The sequence below is a fragment of the Perca fluviatilis genome, chromosome 2 (genome assembly GCF_010015445.1).
Source record: "Perca fluviatilis chromosome 2, GENO_Pfluv_1.0, whole genome shotgun sequence".
Classification (NCBI taxonomy): domain Eukaryota; kingdom Metazoa; phylum Chordata; class Actinopteri; order Perciformes; family Percidae; genus Perca; species Perca fluviatilis.
Window position 1 is genome coordinate 5,251,234 of NC_053113.1, and position 20,328 is coordinate 5,271,561.

Genomic DNA, 20,328 nt, shown 5'->3' on the forward strand with positions numbered 1-20,328 from the left:
CCAAATCTGATAGATTAAGGTTTCTGGCATTGAATAATGAAAATGAGGTAAGATGGACTTAAAGTTTCTACAGCAGGATTCTGTTTAGAGTAAAACAAGTCCTGAGACTTTTTTTAAACGCCACCGACAACGTTTATTCTCTCCTGCAGCTCAGAGCGTCTTTTTGAAGTTGGAAAAAGTTCAACTTTTCTGAAAAAACGCCCTACGTCCATTGCTTTTTTGACAGCCGACTAATGACAAGCAGTGTAGCCAGACCGGTCGTTTCCATAACAACAAGAAAAAATGGAGTCGGAGCGCAGCGAGTTATAAAATATGACCGGGTGCTCGCTGTACGGGGACCTCATTTTGTTTTATCGAATGTTAGCATCTCTCTCTCTATCTTTGTGAAGTGTGTGTGTGTGTGTGTGTGTGTGTGTGTGTGTGTGTGTGTATCGTACCTGTGTGGAACGTGGAGCTAGCTTACATTTGGACTGCTGTTGATGCTCCGTTACTGACTGAAAGATTTAACGACTGCAGTCACTGACTACTCATTACACAAGCTGAACATGTTTCCTAAAATATGAAATCCACCCCCTGTCTTCTGTCCTCACTGATACCAACAGTGAAGTCTTCAACACAAACATATTAATGTGGGAGGGAAACAAACCTCCAACAGAGACAATGAAACAGCTTTTCTGTCACATTGATGACATGTTACTACAGTAAAAGTACTAATAGCACATTGATGACATGTTACTGCAGTGAAAGTACTAATAGGACAGAGTGAAGTTCCAGCAGGTTGCTGAGAACAGATAACTAACATGGAGAGTAAACAGACAGACTCTCTGCTCCCTGAACTCAACACAATATGAAAGTGAAAAAGTGAAAGACTTACGTACTGGACTGCTCTGATTGGAGGGTTTCTCACGCTGCAGCTCCACCTGGAAGACCTCTGGGACACCGAGACATCTTATCGTGTGTAAAAATTAACAGAAAGACCACAAACACTCTCGCAGTAACTTTATGGTTTTATTGTGAAAAGAGACAGAACTCAAAACTAAACATGACACGTCAACGTCAACGTCATTTCTACAATTTCATGATCAAAGCTTCCATCTTTAAAGGACTGGAAGTGGAACAAGTTTACAATGTTCACGAGGAATCTGTTCAATCATTCTGAATTATTTCATATAAAGTTCATTCATTAGTTCATAACAATAACCTGAAATATTTCTGTAAGTGTGATCCTGTACAGACTCAACTGATCAGCAGTGAGAAACAGGAGAAGACTCTCCATCCTACACAGGACACAGAGACACTGAGGAACCAGGAGACCAGAACCTGAACCCAAACCCAGGATAGAGAGTCTGAGTGAATGTGGTGTTGAAGGTGTAGAGGTGGATCAGTGAGTCAGAGGAGACTCTGTAGAAGGACAGAGAGCCAGCAGGACAGTCCACATACACTGCTACTCTACCAGAGACAGAGGAGGAGGAGATGGATGTTTGTCTCTTATTGTGCCAGACAGAGTAACCATCATCAGAGCAGATCAGACTCCAGGACTGATCATTACATCCAAACACACAGTCATCACTGTCTCCTCTCCTCCTGATTCCTCTGTAACTCACTGATATATTGACCCCTCCTCTACTCTCAACCTCCCAGTAACAGCGACCAGTCAGACCATCTCTACACAGCAGCTGAGGCCAGGAGTCAAACCTCTCTGGATGATCAGGATATGACTGAACCTCCTTCACATATGTCACCTTCCTGTTGGTGTCAGACAGTTTGAGTTTTCTGTTCACTGTGTTTGTGTCCAGTGTGAGTTCACAGGAATCTGACGGAGAGAAGAAGACACAACACAGCTGCAGTTATTAACCAATCAGCACTTTGATGATGACATCAGAGGATTGAATGAGTGATGTCACAGTTTGATGAATGAAATTAAAAACACACTTACATCTCCATGGACCTGGTGTCAAATATCTGACTCCAGCAGGCTCCACCCTGAAAGGAGGAGGGGCATTAAATCACTCAGAAAAGAGAGAGAGAGAGAGAGAGACAGAGAGTGAGAGAGAGAGGGAGAGAGAGAGAGCGAGAGAGCGAAAGAGCGAGAGAGCGAGAGAGCGAGAGAGAGAGAGAGAGTTAGCGTTATCAGCTGGTTAGAAAATGGAAAGTTTGTAAGTACACCTGGGGCCTCATTTATAATAGTACTGTTTTTTAAATGGAGTCTGGTGGGTTTAGCGCATCGCTAAATCCACCAGAGTCCATGTAAATAATCAGTACTTTGAGCATCCTAAATCCACCAGAGTCCACGTAAATAATCAGTACTTTAAGCATCCTAATCCTAACTGACTTCATGTAAATAAACAGTACTTTAAGCATCCTAAATCCACCAGACTCAAAGTATACATTGTGAGAAATAAAAAATCTAAAGAAACTGTAAGTGGTACTACGCTGTACTCTGGTCTTGACCTGTATGCATTTGTGGTGTCTTGTAAGCCCATCCATCCATTCCCTATTGCTATTGTTAATCAATTGTATTCTCTCTCTCTGTCTCTCAGTGACAGTGTGACCTATGTATGTCACTACAGCTACTGCTATTAATACATAGCTAGTGTTTATTTGGATGTGCACCAGGTAGTAGGCACACTGTCAAAATTTCTTCAGGAATTTTCTAGTTAATATTATTGTTACGCAAGAAAAAGTTGCACATTCTTCACAATGTGTCTGTGTGTGTCTGTGTGTGTGTGTGTGTGTGTGTGTATGTCTGTGTGTGTCTGTATGTGTGACTGTGTGTGTGTGTGTGTGTGTGTGTGTCTGTGTGTGTGTGTGTGTGTGTGTGTGTATGTGTGTATGTGTGTGTCTGTGTGTGTGTGTCTGTGTGTGTTTATGTGTGTTTATGTCTGTGTGTGTGTGTGTGTCTGTGTGTGTGTGTGTGTGTGTGCGTCTTTTGTGCGGTCGTGTCTGAGTGTGGGTGTCTGTGTGTGTGTGTGTGTGTGTGTCTGTGTGTCTGTGTGTGTGTGTATATCTGTGTGTGTGTGTCTGTGTGAGTGTCTGTGTGTGTCTGTGTGTGTGTATGTGTGTGTGTGTGTCTGAGTGTGTGTGTGTGTGTGTCTGTGCGTCTTTATGCGGTCGTGTCTGAGTGTGGGTGTCTGTGTGTGTGTGTGTGTTTGTGTCTGTGTGTCTGTGTGTGTATGTGTGTGTGTGTCTGTGTGTATGTGTGCGTGTGTGTATCTCTGTGTGTGTGTATCTCTGTGTGTGGGTCTGTGTGTGTGTGTCTGTGTGTGTGTGTGTATCTGTGTGTGTGTATGTGTGTGCAACAGTTAACTCTGCTAACACAACAGCTAACTCTGCTAACAAAACAGCTAATTATGCTAACACAACAGCTAAATCTGCTAACACTATATCTAACATGGCTAACACAACAGCCAACTCTGCTAATACAACAGCTAACTCTACTAACACAACAGCTAACTGTGCTAACACTATATCTAACTCAGCTAACACAACAGCTAACTCTGCTGACATGACAGCTAAGGACAGAGAAGAGGAGCAAGAAGGCTATGCTACGCTAAGCTAAGGACCAAATGGCTCTAAACCAAAGGAAAAACGCACCAAAGGCAAGCACCATCTCCCTCCCACTCAAGAGAAACTTTATTAGAGTAGTAATGTAAGCTTCCTTCATACCCACAGTAGTTTAATATCTAATTTCTAATTAAGCAAAGGCTAGCCTGTGCTAACTTAACATAGCGTGCTAAGTAGCAGCAGAGGGAACAGCAGAGCGGCAGTTAGGAACTGAAATAATGTTGAGATCTCCCAGGGGAGAGCCCTGCCTCCTTGTGATTGGCTATCCAACAGAAATTAAAAGTACACAGTCAGAGAAAACCCAGAGGCCTTGACTGGAGATATATGCCACACAGGAGGAATTAGTAACCTACTACTGTTCACGGACAGTACAGATGCGTGGCATAAAGCTATCTGTGCCCACTATGACCATCACAAGAAGAGAGGCATATGCAATGGGAGACAGATAGTCATCAAAGATGAAGACAAGGACAGCCCACCTCTCACTGTCAATGTCTACCACAATGGGACCATCATGTTTCAAGGCAATGAGGCCAGTTTCAGCTCTGTCCAAGAAAACTTCAACACCATCAAAGCTCTGGCAGAGACTGAGAAACAGAGACAGGAGAAGATCAGCAGTGAGGAGAAGAGCTTCATCATCCCCACAGAGCAGCTACCAGGGGAAGAGCTGGAAGAGGAACAACCTTTAGGAGACCGTCCAGGGCACATCAGTCAGCTGGACAGCAGAGTGTCCCAGATGAGAGAGAGTCTGTCTCTGCCAGAAGTAGAGCTGCTGGAACTGAAGGAGCTACTGCTCTCCAAACAGACCACTGAATCCACACAGCAGCTAACGCCGTCTTCACACTGGCAGTTGAAATCAGCTCCGAAATGGCCGGGAGTCATTCATTTCCTCTGGAGATTCGCAAACCGCATGCGAATGGGTCTGAACCGGGTCCAAACGAGTGCGGTGCAAAAACAATCGTGTCAGTTGGTCATCCGGATGCGTTCAAAAAGTTGAACTCTTGTGAAAGGCTCCTATCCGACAATTCCAGCATTGCTATGGTACTGATAAACAAACCTGCTAATGCTAATTGGTTAGCTAGCAACAGACATTGAAATATATGAACATTATATCGCTATATCACATTTACCCGACGTGATGCGTCAACGTCCTGGGCAGCTTTTCTCCACGCAGCAGCCTTTCTATTTCTATCTGTATAAGAGAGGTCAGAGAGAATCAGACATTCAGACACTTATCAGTCCTTCTAGTCTCTCTGTCATTTTTGTGAGTCGCTTCCAAAGCTTTTAAACAGTGTAGTACCACGTCCGCTGGGGGCGTATTGCGTATTACGGAGCAGATTTCAACTTCCAGTGTGAAGACGGCGTAATGGCCAGCTCAGCCAGGTGAGGAACAAGATGAAGGCCTCCATACAGGAGCTAAGAGGAGAGGTCCAGGAGCTGCAGCAGGACAGAGAAGCTCTGAGAACAGAGCTCACTGCTATAAGAGAGGAGCTGCAGCAGGACAGCCTGCAAAACCTCACAGACCCAGCCCCCACCACCCTCCACCTTTTTATACACAAGGCAACTCCCCCAGGACCAGAGCAGCACCAGCCCGACAGAGACCCGCCCCACCCTTAGTCCCCAGGCCTCACCCTGGACCCCACCCTGCTGGCCCAGCCCAACACCACGCTTAGCACCCAGGGCAGAGGAGCTACGCTGAGACACTCGCACCAACCAGTGCTGGCAGCCCTGCAGACTTATTAAATAGGTCTGTTTAATTGTCATTTCTGTATGACCAGCTAAGTGGGACTCTAAGGTGTCATAAACACTATTCTTATTTTAAGAAGAATAACGTGTTTTTATAACAGTCTCAAGTTTAACTACTATCCACTTTTAATTAGGGCTGTTTTATCTTAAGTAGTTGATGGACTATTCAATTCAGGTCTTAAATTATAAGGCTATTATTACTAGATTTATTTTATTTTATATTTTAACCACATGATGTCTATTTATTTCAAAACACAACACAATAATTCATAATTTGTTTCAGTCTCTCAAATACTGTAACCCTGTAATTAATCTGCAAATACCTAAACGGAAGATACCATCTAGAATATGTGTAACTTAAATTAAGTAACTACTATTACTACGTTAGTCAAAGAGAGAGAGAGAGAGAGAGAGAGAGAGAGAGAGAGAGAGAGAAAGAGAAAGAGAGAGAGAGAGCTGATGGTGAGCATGTACGGAGATATGAATAACCTGATTTCTCTGTGTGCCATGTAGCCTAAATATCACATCCTGAATATGATCAAAAACAGGATAATCCTCATAACTGGAATATTTATGTCCATGTAAACACATATGATACAAACAACATGCTAGATCCGTGGGTTCAGCGATAGCAGCGTCCATAGCAACCAGCAGTTTATCTACGGCAGTGGCTGGCCGTGTATCTTACACCTGGGCCTTCAGTACTATCCTACAGCAGTTAAACCACCTTTGAATAACCTCACCATGACACTAGGACATTACCGTGTGGAGTAACGTGATTTAACACAAGGCTCAACACCTAGAGACACCTAATACACTACTGCAGAGACATGAACACACGCTGACTGAAGCACCACTTTCACACAGTATGACAGGATGCTGCATCACATATAGTCAAAATGAATGGAATTACCAAAGAAATAAAAACAAACCCACAACAACTGGTCATATCAGTGGCGTAACGAGCCAACACCGGGCCCTTAAGCAGGATTATCAAAGCGGGCCCCCTACTACAGCATGTGATGATGGCCAATGTCGTTGAGTAGGCTACCATGAATAGGACAGGATAGGATCACAGAGACACAGCATATAAGAGATGAGATGGCTGACAAAATCAGGAGTAGCCTACGCGCACCACAACAACAAAAAAACACAGATGAATGCACTCCATAACACATGAAAAAACATACAAGGGCAGTCCCTCCAGGATTTCTCGGCCGTTTTTACGATGGTTAGCGGCCCAAAATGCCTGATTTAGACAGTGAAAGTTGCAAAAAACGTTGAGATTTTTTTTCTATAATTCTTTGAAAATAAAAAGGAAATTTGTTTTGGGGAGAATAATAATTATTACTATTAATTAATTACTCTGGGCTGAGATTTCCTAGGAACCTTACCAAAAAGGCTCAGGATGCTGCAAATGTCAGTCACGGGGTTGAACGGAGCAGCCCCGCCCGCTGCAAAGAGCCGACAGTATTCAAACAGCAGCAGCTTTCAGCGACTTTATAGTGAAAAGTCGTTACAGCGTACATTGATGTTAAATGTCTACAGGTTGTCAGGACGGTCTGAAATGTTTTGGACGGTCTTTCGCTGTTCGTTTTGTTGGTAAATGTGAGATGTTCAAATCACACACGTGTCTCGTCCACGGTCTCGTTTTCATATCAAAAACAACTAAATGAATTTGACCCGTTCTCACTCCCGCTTGGTCACTGGTTGTCAGAGTGCACGTGGGACTGCTCGGATTGTGTTAGTAATGAAAATGTGATAGGGGTCTCCGGCTGTCAATTAATATCTTCCAGTCAGTCATGCGGTCCCCTGATTGGTCCGGGCCCTTAAGCACCGCATGCCCTGCTTACCGATATTTACGCGTATGGGTCATATTTACTCATACTGTGACAACAAAGAAATCAAAAACACATATAACGCAATCAGCGATCAACAGGCCTCGCCACAAATTCCAGCCAAGCGGTGCGGGCTTAACACACACGTCACCACCCACACACAAAGGCACAGCAGCCACTGACACTGCTCAAATCTTTAAAACCTAAAGCAAGTAGTAATAGCTATTAAAATCATTTCACAAAAAAATTTTAAAATGTAAATGAACTTGCAGCGTAAACAATATTGAAAATATATATTTCATTTATTTTAGGCCTTCAATTATGAAAATATAATTTTCTGATTCTGACAATCTCTTGGCCAGCAGAGAAGGTCTTGCTGGCCCTGACGGCCCACCTCTGATCTACAGATCGAGTCATAACAATTAATTTTCTGAGTAATAGCGGATGGCTTGTGGGTGAAATAACATAAATAATGAGGACAATATAACTGAACATAGCAGACAGCAGATCAGACTATGTGCACATTTACACATTGTTATCATTAGATGAGTGTCTCATAGAAAAAACTGTACGCATATTGCTAACAGTATTACGGCTGCCGGTGCCACTGCCACACTATCATTTAAAGAGACCCTAAAATTCCCCCAAGAGCAACAGTGGACTTTTCTCTGTAGAGAAACATCAACATTACATCCCTCTAACACACATATATATATATATATATATATATATTGTTTGCACCGCAGGGATTAGGAATGAGTGTTTTGAGGGACTTTTTTAAACCTTAGAGTCGGTAGTCTCCCAGCACAAGAGGAACTTTGTACGATAATTGGTCCAGACGTCAGTGTACGTCTCTGATCGATCACATGAGCCATGCAGCACAGGCAATTGACATTTTAAACCTCTAGCTAACTAGTCTGCCGAAAGAGTAAATTAATGCTTCATCCACACACTCTTGTTACAGCATAGAAAGCACATTGATTTGTACTAAGCTAGGCTAAACCTGTCCTGGACCTTTCTCTTTCGAGTTGAAACTAATTTGATCCTGGGAAAGAGGAAAAAAATATGCTTTTCAAACTATGGAAAGTTCCTTTAACATGCAGATATCTGTCCAAACTACATCAATTATTAACAGGGAGTTATTATTTTAGTCCCTCAAGATGTTCTCCTTTAAAACTTCCAACACAAATATCTCCTTTTTGTTCATCAATGTTTGTACCTGAGAGTGTGTAGTCTCCAGTTTGGATCCTCCAGTCCTGCTGACAGTAGCTTCACTCCTGAGTCTCCTGGATGATTGTAGCTCAGGTCCAGCTCTCTCAGATGGGAGGGGTTGGAGCTCAGAGCTGAGGCCAGAGAAGTACAGCCTTCCTCTGAGATCAGACAGCCTGACAAACTGCAAACACACAGAACAACACACAAGAACCCTCTGTCAACACGTCGAGCCATGTGTTAGTTTTATGTTTGTTTGATGTCCAGTTACATTTTGGTCCAGATTCATAACAAATCTTTAAAATCGTCTGTGGTATTTAATTATTCAACAACAAAAGCAAATGATGAAAAGCCTTAGAGTTACAAACAACATGCTAGGTCAGTGGGTTCAAAAACTCTTAGTCTAATAACTACTGCCCAAGTGTATAGTATCAGCAGACACAAAGCTACACTTTAGCTGTTTATCAACTAAAGTCAATCAGTTTAAATGGTCATCAGTTGAATGGTATAATGAATCCTGACCTGAGAGTCTCCAGTGTGAAGTGTGGACTCTTCAGTCCAACAGAGATCTGCCTCCTTGCTGAACATTTTTGTTTGCTACTATATGTCCACGAACTTCATTATTGACGTGTCAGTGGCACAGCTGATATGATCCAAACAGCTGATGTGATCCAACAGCTGATGTGATCCAAAAGCTGTTGTGATCCAAACAGCTGATGTGATCTAACAGCTGATGTGATCCAACCAGCTGATGTGATCTAACAGCTGATGTGATCCAAACAACTGATGTAATCCAAGGTATTACAGTAAGAGTTAACTACAGAGTGTAAAAATCTTGTTTCATCCAATGATTAACTTCTCATCCTTTACCAACCATTCATCAGAACTAAGTCCTCCATATGAATCAACATTAAAAACAAAACGATCCATTGTATCAATATTGTAGGCTAACGTTACCGTTGCGATGGAAATGACCGAGTAATACTTTATGTGTTGCACCAGGTCTGCTCAAATGGCTCTGGATGTTCTGTCATACTGATTTGAGTACGTTCTAAATATCTAGTTGACAAATAAGATTGTCTGGTCGGATTCACTTCTTGTATATTCAGGAATAAACAAATGTCCAGTAATCAAAGTCATATGATATTAAAATATGAATGATTTCTGGATCCCAGCCACAGTTCATATTTCATTATTTATGAAATGATTCTGAATCAGAATAAAATACTTTGGAAACATTCACATTTTTAAAATGTTTCCAAAGTATTTTTCAGTACTGTTTTTTTCAAAGATTATTGTTTTTATGACCTGAGACTCTCCAGTGTGCAGTGTGGACTCTTCAGTCCATCAGAGATCAGCTTCCCTCCTGAATCCTGTAGGTTGTTGTTACTCAGGTCCAGCTCTCTCAGACTAGAGGACTGGGAGCTGAGAACTGAGGACAGAGCTTCACAGCTTCTCTCTGACAGGTTACAGCCACCAAGTCTGGAGAGACAACAGGAAGGAAACAAGATATCCATATTTAACTCCTGTTGAAAGATATCAGAGTATTTATTGATGAATAAATCACACGTACAGAGCTTTGTTTGAGGCTTTGACCACTGGCAGCAGCCTCAGAAGAGCCTTCTCTGAAGCAGAGTATTTCTTCAGGTCAAACACGTCCAGATCTTTTTCTGATGATAGTAAGATGAAGACCAGAGCTGACCACTGAGCAGGAGACTGTTTATCTGTGGAGAGACTTCCTGATCTCAGGGACTGTTGGATCTCCTCCACTAGAGAACCATCATTCAGTTCATTCAGACAGTGGAACAGATTGATGCTTCTCTCTGCAGACAGATCCTCACTGAACTTCGTCTTGATGTACTCGACTGTTTTCTGATTGGTCTCTGAGCTACTTCCTGTCTGTGTCATCAGGCCTCGTAGAAGATTCTGATTGGTCTGCAGTGAGAGACCCAGGAGGAAGCGGAGGAACAAGTCCAGGTGTCCATTTGGACTCTGTAAGGCCTTGTCCACAGCACTCTGGTAGAACTGTGTTGATTTGTCTCTGAACACTTCAGACCACCACAATGTTGTTTGTTCTTCTGACAGCAGGTTGACTCCAGAGTTGATGAATGTCTGATGGACATGAAGAGCAGCCAGAAACTCCTGAACACTCAGATGGACGAAGCAGAACACCTTGTCCTGGTACAGTCCTCTCTCCTCTTTAAAGATCTGTGTGAACAGTCCTGAGTACACTGACGCTGATCTGATATTGATGCCACACTCTGTCAGGTCTGATTCATAGAAGATCAGGTTGCCTTTCTGCAGCTGCTCAAAAGCCAGTTTCCCCAGAGACTCAATCATCTTCTTTGTCTCTTCATTCCAGTTTGAATCGGTCCCAGCTCCTCCACCGTATTTGATGTTCTTCGTTTTGGACTGAACCACCAGGAAGTGGATGTACATCTCAGTTAGGGTCTTGGGCAGCTTTCCTCCCTCTCTGGTATTCGACACCTCATCCAGAACTGTAGCAGTGATCCAGCAGAAGACTGGGATGTGGCACATGATGTTGAGGCTTCGTGATGTCTTGATGTGGGAGATGATTCTTCTTTCCTGCTTCTTGTCTCTGGATCGCTTCCTGAAGTACTCCTCCTTCTGTGGGTCAGTGAACCCTCTGACCTCTGTCACCATGTGAACACACTCAGGAGGGATCTGATTGGCTGCAGCAGGTCGTGTGGTTATCCAGAGGTGAGCAGAGGGAAGCAGATTCCCTCTGATGAGGTTTGTCAGCAGCGCACCTACTGAGGTGGACTCTGTAACATCAGTCAGGATCTCAGTGTTGTGGAAGTCCAGAGGAAGTCGGCACTCATCCAGACCATCAAAGATGAACACAACCGAGAACTCTTCGAACCTGCAGATTCCTGCTTCTTTGGTTTCACTGAAGAAGTGATCAACAAGTTCCACTAAGCTGTACTTTTTCTCTTTCAGCACATTCAGCTCTCTGAAGGTGAATGGAAATGTGAACTGGATGTCCTGATTGGCCTTGTCTTCAGCCCAGTCCAGAGTGAATTTCTGTGTTAAGACTGTTTTCCCGATGCCAGCCACTCCCTTTGTCATCACTGTTCTGATTGGTTCTTCTCTTCCAGGTGGGGCTTTAAAGATGTCTTCTCGTCTGATTGTTGTTTCTAGTCTGTCTGGTTTTCTGGATGCTGTTTCAATCTGTCTGACCTCATGTTCATCATTGACCTCTGCAGTCCCTCCCTCCATGATGTAGATCTCTGTGAACATCTGATTCAGAAGGGTTTGGTTTCCTGCTTTAGCAATCCCCTCAAACACACACTGGTACTTCTTGTTTAGGTTAGTCTTGAGTTTACGTTTACAAACTCCAGCAGAACTTCCTGAATGAAAAAAGCTCATTAAGTTATTTTGTAAAGAAAACAGGAACATATTTTGGTTGATCTCTGGAGACATTACTAAACGTCCCATTATTCCATTTCTTTAAAGAAATCCTCTTACTGCGCTGCAGACGGTCAGCGAGCTCGTCCTGCTTCATTCTCCTCAGGAAGTGCAGTGTGATCTTCAGAAATGCCTCTCTGCTGATCCTCTGCTCTTTATCCTCATCCTCATCCTCCCTCTGACTCTTTAAGCATTCTCTGTAATCTGGATTCAGAACCTTCTGGATCTTCTTCAGCTCATTCTTCACAAAAGTGCCGATGTTCTCCTCCAGCAGCTGGAACAGAAGATTATGTGAATGACGCAATCAAACTGAAATCATGGACGCAAACATCATATACTTGTTGGACAGACTGACAATCCACTGGTCTGAAAAGTGCAGCATGGAGATGAATGTGAACAGAATACATGTAAAAGTAGTTGTACAGACCATAAATATGGAGTCCAGGTGTGTTTGATGCTGCTGGGCAGACTGAGCACTGGGAACCTCTGAGATCTCCTGGTCCACTCTGTGGAGGAATCAGGAAGAATTAGCTCACATCATGTCTGTCCACACAGAGACAAACACAAGGTAATTTCCTGTGACATAAAGTGTTGATTACAGCATTGAATCAGATGGTTTCCCCTGACATGAAAGTGTTGGTGGTACTGCTGACCCCACTGTGAATTAACAGAAAGAACTGAGAAGTAAACAAGGGCTACAACATGGTTGGTCTAAAGGACTCCTGAAGCAGCAGACTGGTATCATGACGCCAGGAGGTCTGCAGCTTCTGTGGTCATGGAGCCAAACATTTGTAAGAAGAAGAAGTTTGGGGAGACAATAGTGAAATCCTTTGGAAAACCATCAGCAGACTCAGGAGGGGGACGCAGAGCTTAGATGGCCTGCTTGTAGTTGGGGAGAACTGTTGACCTGGACTGAGAATACTGTTGGATGGTGGTTCCCTTGTTTTACTTCCTCTTATTGACTTCTGATCTGACATCCAACTGGCAAACCCACATCCAACATTTGGGAAGAATTAAATTTTTTGACCAATTTGGGTCAGTAGACTTGGGGAATCTGGTCATGAACTCACTCACTGAAACTTGGCCTTAAGTTTCCAGAATCAAATGGCAGAAGTCTTCTCATGGTAATAGTGTCCTGACCCAGGTGACACAAACACTTACCAAAGGTTGCTGATTCTCCAGGGGGAATGTGCAGATGAAGTTACCCTGAAAGGGGCACTCTGAGGCACATACATCCCAACCATCCCCCTGGTATTCCCAGAACATTTACCCTATGGCTATGGGAGTTTTAAAATGCTTTTTAATGGGGCTAAAACACCAGATGATATTAGACCAAACCAGGTCCAATATTAAAAAAAATGAGATCTACAGTTGAAGACTGGTCTCACTGGACAGCTTTCAGATGTGAGATAAGGTATGGATACCCGACCCGAGTCCCACGGTACCTGACGGTACCCGAGGGGCCGGGCCAGATATTTAGAAATGATGGTCGGGTTCGGGTCCGGCTCGGTCACATCAGCGTGATAAGGCATTTGTTGTAAAATGGTGCTGCTGCCCCTTTAAGAGAGCTCAGTGCGTGTGTGTATGTGTGTGTGTGTGTGTGTGTGAGTGAGTGAGTGAGTGAGTGAGTGTGTGTGTGAGTGAGTGAGTGGAGTGGAGTGGAGTGAGTGAGTGAGTGAGTGAGTGAGTGAGTGGAGGAGTGAGTGGAGGAGTGGTGAGTGGAGTGAGGAGTGAGTGTGAGTGAGTGTTTTTTTTTTTTTTTTTTGTGGAAAGAGGAAGGAAGAGAAGAGAAAGAGGACAAAGATATGTTGTATGAACAGACAATTGATGGATCCTGAGGGGAATGGAATAATGTAATCAAACAGCCATCAGGAAAGGTTAACACACTGAACATTTTAACAGCTGATTAACGTGCGCTTGTTGCCCCGTGTGAGGTGATGACCTCATCTGTTGACATTTCCAAATGCCTTCCTACAGGTATGAAAGCACAAAGAAAATGTGTCATTAGTATGAGAAAAAAATTTGATTTTAACTGTGTCGGGCTCGGAAACAAATTTCTTAATGCCTGTCGGACGAGGGCCGGGTTTGGTCAGAATAATTCAGCCCGATCCGGACTCTAATGTGAGAATGTAAATATATGTGAAGAAGAAAGATGCTGAAAATACATTTCAAAACTTCTCTGGATACATAGAAGTTGAAACACAAATCAGCAATATTATAATATTATTAACAGCTTACCTCTTTTCCGCAGAGGGTTGTTGACCTTTAAAGTCAATAAAGCGATCATTTGACAGGTCACTCTTGAAGGACACACAGCTGGGTTCAGTTTCAGCAGAGTCTGGTCTTTGATGGATCCTGTTACACAGAGAGTAAGACCAACAGGGATGGAAATTCACTTTTTATTATTCAGACACAAAACAGCTGGAGATACAAGCAGCAACTAAAACAAGATTAACACAAAGAAGTTCAATAAACTACACAAAAAACTGGGTTAAAAAGCTAAAACACCAGGGAATATATTGGACCAAACCATATCCAATATTTACCTAAAGTCAAGAGTTGAAAACCTGTTTAACTGGACAACTTTCAGATGGGAGAATATAAATATATGTGAAGAAGAAAGATGCTGAAAATGAACTTAAAACTTCTCTGGATACATAAAAGTTGAAACATGAATCAGCAATATTATAATATTATTAACAGCTTACCTCTTTTCAGCAGAGGGTTGCTCTCCTTTAAACTGAATAAAGCGTTCATTTGACCGGTCGCTCTTAAAGGACACACAGGTTGAGTATTCAAGTTTGAGGAATCTGATCTCATCTTGATACTAAAACTTCAGGGTCACATGTTCAGGTAAAGTCTCCCTGCATAAAATATAACATTAATATGAATATGTCTGTAGGCCTAATTATTAACAATTAAATGCCAATAATGCTTTACTTTCTGTCCAAAACTCAATAAATATATCTTTTGAAATCAGAATCTAAAAAAAATCTAAATATAATATTTCAAAATGTTGTCTAAACAGAAATATATTTTGACTGAGACAGGAAATTATTTTGCAAAACTATTCTCATTTCAGTCATCAACTACAATAATTTCTCTCCACAAAATTACAAAAAAACCTTTATTTAAAAAGGAGTGTGCATGAGACTGACACAAAACAACCCAGATGGGACGTAGTTCCATCCAATGAGATTTGCTGCAGAGTTTGCTGGATGTTCACAACTCACCTCAATCTTCTTCTTAACATTTCAATTTCACTTTCCATTGTTATTCGCTCCTTCTGCCATTCAAGTCTCTCCATCAATCCTCTCTCCTCCATTTCAAGTAGCCTCTCCTCTATTTGAAGTAGCCTCTCCTCCATTTCAATTCTCCTCTCCCTTACAGCTCTTTTCTTAAAGTAGTGGTGGCTCCATGGACCGGTGACTTTTCATGGACACACAGCTGGGTTCAGGTTCAGGTTCAGCAGGGTCTGGTCTCTGATGGGTCCTGTTAGAAAGAGAGGAAGACCACTTTTTACTCTCCAGAAACAGAAGCTGCTGGAGAAACTAAAAGCTATCAAGCAGGAAATAAAGTCTGAATCTCTTCACTGAATATCTTTCTGCTGTTTGTGTTTTTTCTTTTTTTTTTTTTTTTTTTTTTGGGGGAAAAAAAAAAAAAAAAAAAAAAAAATATTATTTTTTTTTTTTTTTTTCTCACTCTCAGGACTAATGTCATCTTTCTGTCCTCTAATGGAGACAAGACTCCAGGACTAATGTCCTCTTTCTGTCCTCTAATGGAGACAAGACTCCAGGACTAATGTCATCTTTCTGTCCTCTAATGGAGACAAGACTCCAGGACTAATGTCATCTTTCTGTCCTCTAATGGAGACAAGACTCCAGGACTAATGTCCTCTTTCTGTCCTCTAATGGAGACAAGACTCCAGGACTAATGTCATCTTTCTGTCCTCTAATGGAGACAAGACTACATAATGACTATTAATCTCACCTTTCTGTCCGGTGCATCCTCCTCCACACATCACTACAACAGTAACAGAGGCATTTAGGTCTCTACATTTTATTCTGAAAGGTTCCAGAGGAAACAGTAGAGTCCTGTTGTGTCTGACTTTACGCTGGTGGAGACGACTGTTTGTTTTCTGACAGCAGGAGAAAGGAAATAACTAGCGGCCATCTTATGATGGATTCACACCGGCCAAATCAGGCCAGGGGCTTAAAGTTGGCCCTTCCTTACTTCCTACCCTCCTACTTCCTCCCCCCTTGCTCAGACCCCCCATCTTCAAACTCAGCCTTCATTTAGATCTCAGCTACACAGCTGTAAAGTTTCCTGACTGCAGCCTCACGGTTGTGACAGACAGACGTATAAACACCTGGCAAAGTATTTAAAACCTCCTCTGTAGTAGTTCATGTTACAACATGGAGATTAATCTTCAACACAAGAGTCGTCCAAACTTTCTCAGGAAATAAGAAGTGAAGTAGAAACATTATATTTAACTTTACAGAGCCAGAAACTAACCCTGAAGAGACCAAAGACTAACGTGTTGTTAAAGTATCAAACAGCAACTTACAGTTTCTTCAAACAGTCCGAAGAGATGATGAAGAAGAGTTGATGAAGAAGAGGGTCTCTCTCTGCCTGGAGAGAAATCTCCAACACAGGTGAGCTGTTCCCTGGAATGAGTCACAGCTCCACCTGTCAGGAAGCAGGCAGGAAGTGATGCAACAGGAGCAGATTTTCACAATAAAAGTACATTTGGACTGCTGTCGATGCTCCGTTACATTGACTGAAAGATGTAATGACTGTAGACACTGATACTCATTACACAAGCTGAACATGTTTACTAAAATATGGAATACTAGAAGGAAGAGGGGGAGGAGGAGATGGAGGGTGATGAGGATGAGGAGGAGGAGGAGGAGGAGGAGGTGGAGGGTGATGATGAGGAGGAGGAGGAGGAGGTGAAGAAGGAAGAGGACGAGGAGGCGGAGGAGGAGGAGGAAGAGGAGGAGGAGGAGGAGGAGGAGAAGGAAGAGGAGGAGGAGGAAGAGGAGGAGGAGGAGGACGAGGAGGAGGAGGTGGAGGAGAAGGAAGAGGAGGAGGCAGATGAGGAGGAGAAGGAAGAGGAGGAGGAGGAAGAGGAGGAGGAGGAGGAGGACGAGGAGGAGGAGGTGGAGGAGAAGGAAGAGGAGGAGGACGATGAGGAGGAGGAGGAGGTGTATGAGAAGGAAGAGGAGGAGGAGGCGGAGGAGGAGAGGCGGAGGAGGACGATGAGGAGGAGAAGGTGGAGGAGGAGAAGGTGGAGGAGGAGGAGGAGAAGGAAGAGGAGGAAGAGGAAGAGGAGGAAGAGGGGGAGAAGGAGGAAGAGGAGGTGGAGGAGAAGGACGATATAGAGGAGGAGGTGGAGGAAGCGGAGGAGGACGATGAGGAGAAGGAGGTGGAGGAGGAGGACGATGAGGAGGAGGACGATGAGGAAGAGGAGGAGGAGGAGGAGAAGGAAGAGGAGAATGAAGAGAAGGAAGAGTAGGAGGAAGAGGGGGAGGAGGAAGAGGTGTTGGGGGTTTTGTAAACCCCAAAATGTCACCTTCCAGGCAGCGCTGGCAAAGGTTGGGCGTGTCCCAATCTGTGTTCTTCTATTGACTTGTGTCCTTGTGTTCTTGTGTTCTTGTGTTCTTGTGTCCTTGTGTTCTTGTGTTCTTGTGTTCTTGTGTCTTGTGTCCTTGTGTCCTTGTGTTCTTGTGTTCTTGTGTTCTTGTGTCCTTGTGTCCTTGTGTTCTTGTGTTCTTGTGTCCTTGTGTCCTTGTGTCCTTGTGTCCTTGTGTTCTTGTGTTCTTGTGTCCTTGTGTCCTTGTGTTCTTGTGTCCTTGTGTTCTTGTGTTCTTGTGTCCTTGTGTCCTTGTGTTCTTGTGTCCTTGTGTTCTTGTGTCCTTGTGTTCTTGTGTTCTTGTGTCCTTGTGTCCTTGTGTTCTTGTGTTCTTGTGTCCTTGTGTTCTTGTGTTCTTGTGTCCTTGTGTCCTTGTGTTCTTGTGTCCTTGTGTTCTTGTGTCCTTGTGTTCTTGTGTCCTTGTGTTCTTGTGTCCTTGTGTTCTTGTGTTCTTGTGTTCTTGTGTCCTTGTGTTCTTGTGTCCTTGTGTTCTTGTGTTCTTGTGTTCTTGTGTCCTTGTGTCCCTGTGAAACGTCATCTCGTGTTGCCAAAGTACTGTCCCAATACACAAGTTCGCATTTCGCCAAGAACAGTTAAAATTCCCGGATGTATTCTTGACACGCCCATTTACCGAGGAAACATCGGTTGCTAACTTGTATGAACTTCGCAGCACCTGTATCCCAGCATTCATTTCTGCATTCAATGATGGTTGGATTTCCAGTACATAGACAGCCCAAAAACGGGACAATTTAAAAAAATTTCGCCATCTTATTCATCACTAAATTCACTTCTGAGAACATTTTAGGTGAGAAATGAAAGGTTTAGATTTCGAATATAGGCAGTCTTGCGAAAATCTTTGCCGAATTGACAATTTGCTCCAAAGTTTTCTGAGTTTTCGGAGCTCCATAAAATGACGCTGCCGTGAGCTTGCGTCTGCCGGGGCCGCTTGCTCGGCGCTCGGACACTCACACTCGGAGATCCCGCTGTAAGACCCCGGAGGTCTTTTAGACCGGTCCCGTAAATAAGAGGCTTTTATTTCGCCGTTTCGGATCGTTTGTGTAAATATCACAACACATGTGGTTAACTGTCTTTTCGGAGTTAAACTCAACAAGCACACAACAACTGTTCATTTATCATAAAGACTGAAACTCAACTTCTAATAAATCAGAAAACAAATACACCAAAAATATGAACTAACTACAAAATATAATGTAGGCTATAGCATATGGCATCATTTAAACAAGTCTCCCGAAAAGAAATGGGTGTATCTCATAGACTAATAATATACATCTATCTAGATCTATCTATCTATGGTATATCTCTCCTCTGTGTTAGTGTGTGTGTGTGTGTGTGTGTGTGTGTGTGTGTGTGTGTGTGTGTGTGTGTGTGTGTGTGTGCGTTTGTGTGGGCCTGTGTGTGTGTGTGTGTGTGTGTGTGTGCAGGGCCGGTTCTAGCCCTTTGGTTGCCCTAGGCGAGATTGGGTTTTGCCCCCCCCGGTCTCACATTGCCAGATCTCCACAGTGCTGTGTCAGTGATAGAGTAGGAATGTGTGTTCATTTTAGTCTCTATCTTCCATGTAAGTTAGATGGTACCAACATTTGATGATATGATGGTCCTAATCAGAACTGGTCTGGCAACCCAAAGGCCAGGGTTTGGTTTCCACATCTGTGTGCATGGTGATTTATGTACGGTCTTTTCCAGACGTCAATGGGAGAAATGAAATCGGGAACCCAAGGTCTCTGGGAGAAACTGTTGAGCTCTATAGGCGTGTTACACACCTGGGAGTTATGGTCACCGTCCTGGTTGGATTCATCCGGCTCAACACGCAGTAAAAACACCAGAAAACCTTTATTCAGAGCTGGAGGTCTTCAGACAGGAAGCCATGTTTGGGAGCGGTCTGTTTGGGTTCTGTCTGCTGTGTGTGTGTGTGTATCTGTGTGTATCGTACCTGTATGTGTGTGTCTGCTGTCTGTGGGTGTGTGTGAATCTGTGTGTCTGACTGTGTGAGTATGTGTGTGTGTTTGCCTGTGCGTGTGTGTGTTTCTCTGTGTGTGTGTCTGTCGTTGTGTGTGTGTGTGTGTTTCTCTGTGTGTGTGTCTGTCATTGTGTGTGTGTGTATCTATGTGTGTCTGTGTCTGTGTGTGTGTGTGTGTGTGTGTGTGTGTCTGTCTTTGTGTGTTTTTGTGTGTTAGTATGTCTGTGTGAATCTGTGTGTCTGACTGTGTGTTTTTGTGTGTGTTTGCCTGTGTGTGTGTGTGTGTGTGTGTGGTGTGGTGGTTCTATGTTGTGTATTGTGTAAGCTGTGTGTAATGGAAGTACCACCAGTGGAAGGGATCGAGATGGAGGAAGTGTGGAGAGGGAAGAGCCGGTGGAAGTGTTCACAAGAGAAGGAAGTGGAGACGTAACTATGGAGTGAATGGAGCACTAGCCTACGCTTATTACTGTACAAGAAACAGGCATCATGTGGTCCGTTTCCATAGTTACATAGTCACTGATAGGACCACTACACTGCTCAATTACCTGTTTATGAGGGGGGAATAAACTTCTCCGTGTGTGTGTCTGTGTGTGTGTGTGTGTCTGTGTGTGTGTATTGTACCTGTGTGTGTGTGTGTGTGTGTTTGTGTGTGTGTGTATCGTACGCCCACCTGTTCTCCTTTAACCCTGCTAACACAACAGCTAACTCTGTTAACACAACATTCAACCATGCTAACACAACAGCTAACTCTGTTAACACAACATGTAACACATGCTAACACAAAAGCTGACCCTGCTAACACAACAGCTAACTCTGTTAACACAACATTTAACCCTGCTAATACAACTGCTAACTCTGTTAACACAACATTTAACCCTGCTAATACAACAGCTAACTCTGTTAACACAACAGCTAACTCTGTTAACACAACA

At 43.4% G+C, this 20,328-nt stretch overlaps 2 protein-coding genes across 10 annotated transcripts in view; both read right to left on the bottom strand.

Annotated features, from left to right (window-relative positions):
* Positions 1-959, bottom strand: part of LOC120570840 (NLR family CARD domain-containing protein 3-like) — a 590,579-nt gene extending 589,620 nt beyond the window's left edge. For 8 of the 9 annotated variants that reach the window (XM_039819499.1, XM_039819491.1, XM_039819466.1 and 5 more), the window contains exon 1: positions 875-953. The gene's annotated coding sequence lies outside the window, so the exon portion shown is untranslated. Of the gene's footprint in view, positions 1-874 lie in introns of all 9 variants that reach the window. The other variant, XM_039819516.1, reaches the window with a different exon arrangement.
* An 801-nt stretch (positions 960-1,760) lies between these two features.
* Positions 1,761-16,062, bottom strand: LOC120544953 (NLR family CARD domain-containing protein 3-like; the record flags this gene model as incomplete). Its single annotated transcript, XM_039778857.1, has 10 exons — positions 16,027-16,062; positions 14,495-14,613; positions 14,025-14,141; positions 12,214-12,292; positions 11,847-12,060; positions 9,936-11,728; positions 9,666-9,823; positions 8,368-8,541; positions 1,937-1,983; positions 1,761-1,813 (listed from the first exon to the last, which is right to left on the bottom strand). Coding segments are annotated over exons 1-10 (2,790 nt in total), but the record flags the coding sequence as incomplete, so codon positions are not given.
* Between the last annotated feature and the right edge of the window lie 4,266 nt (positions 16,063-20,328).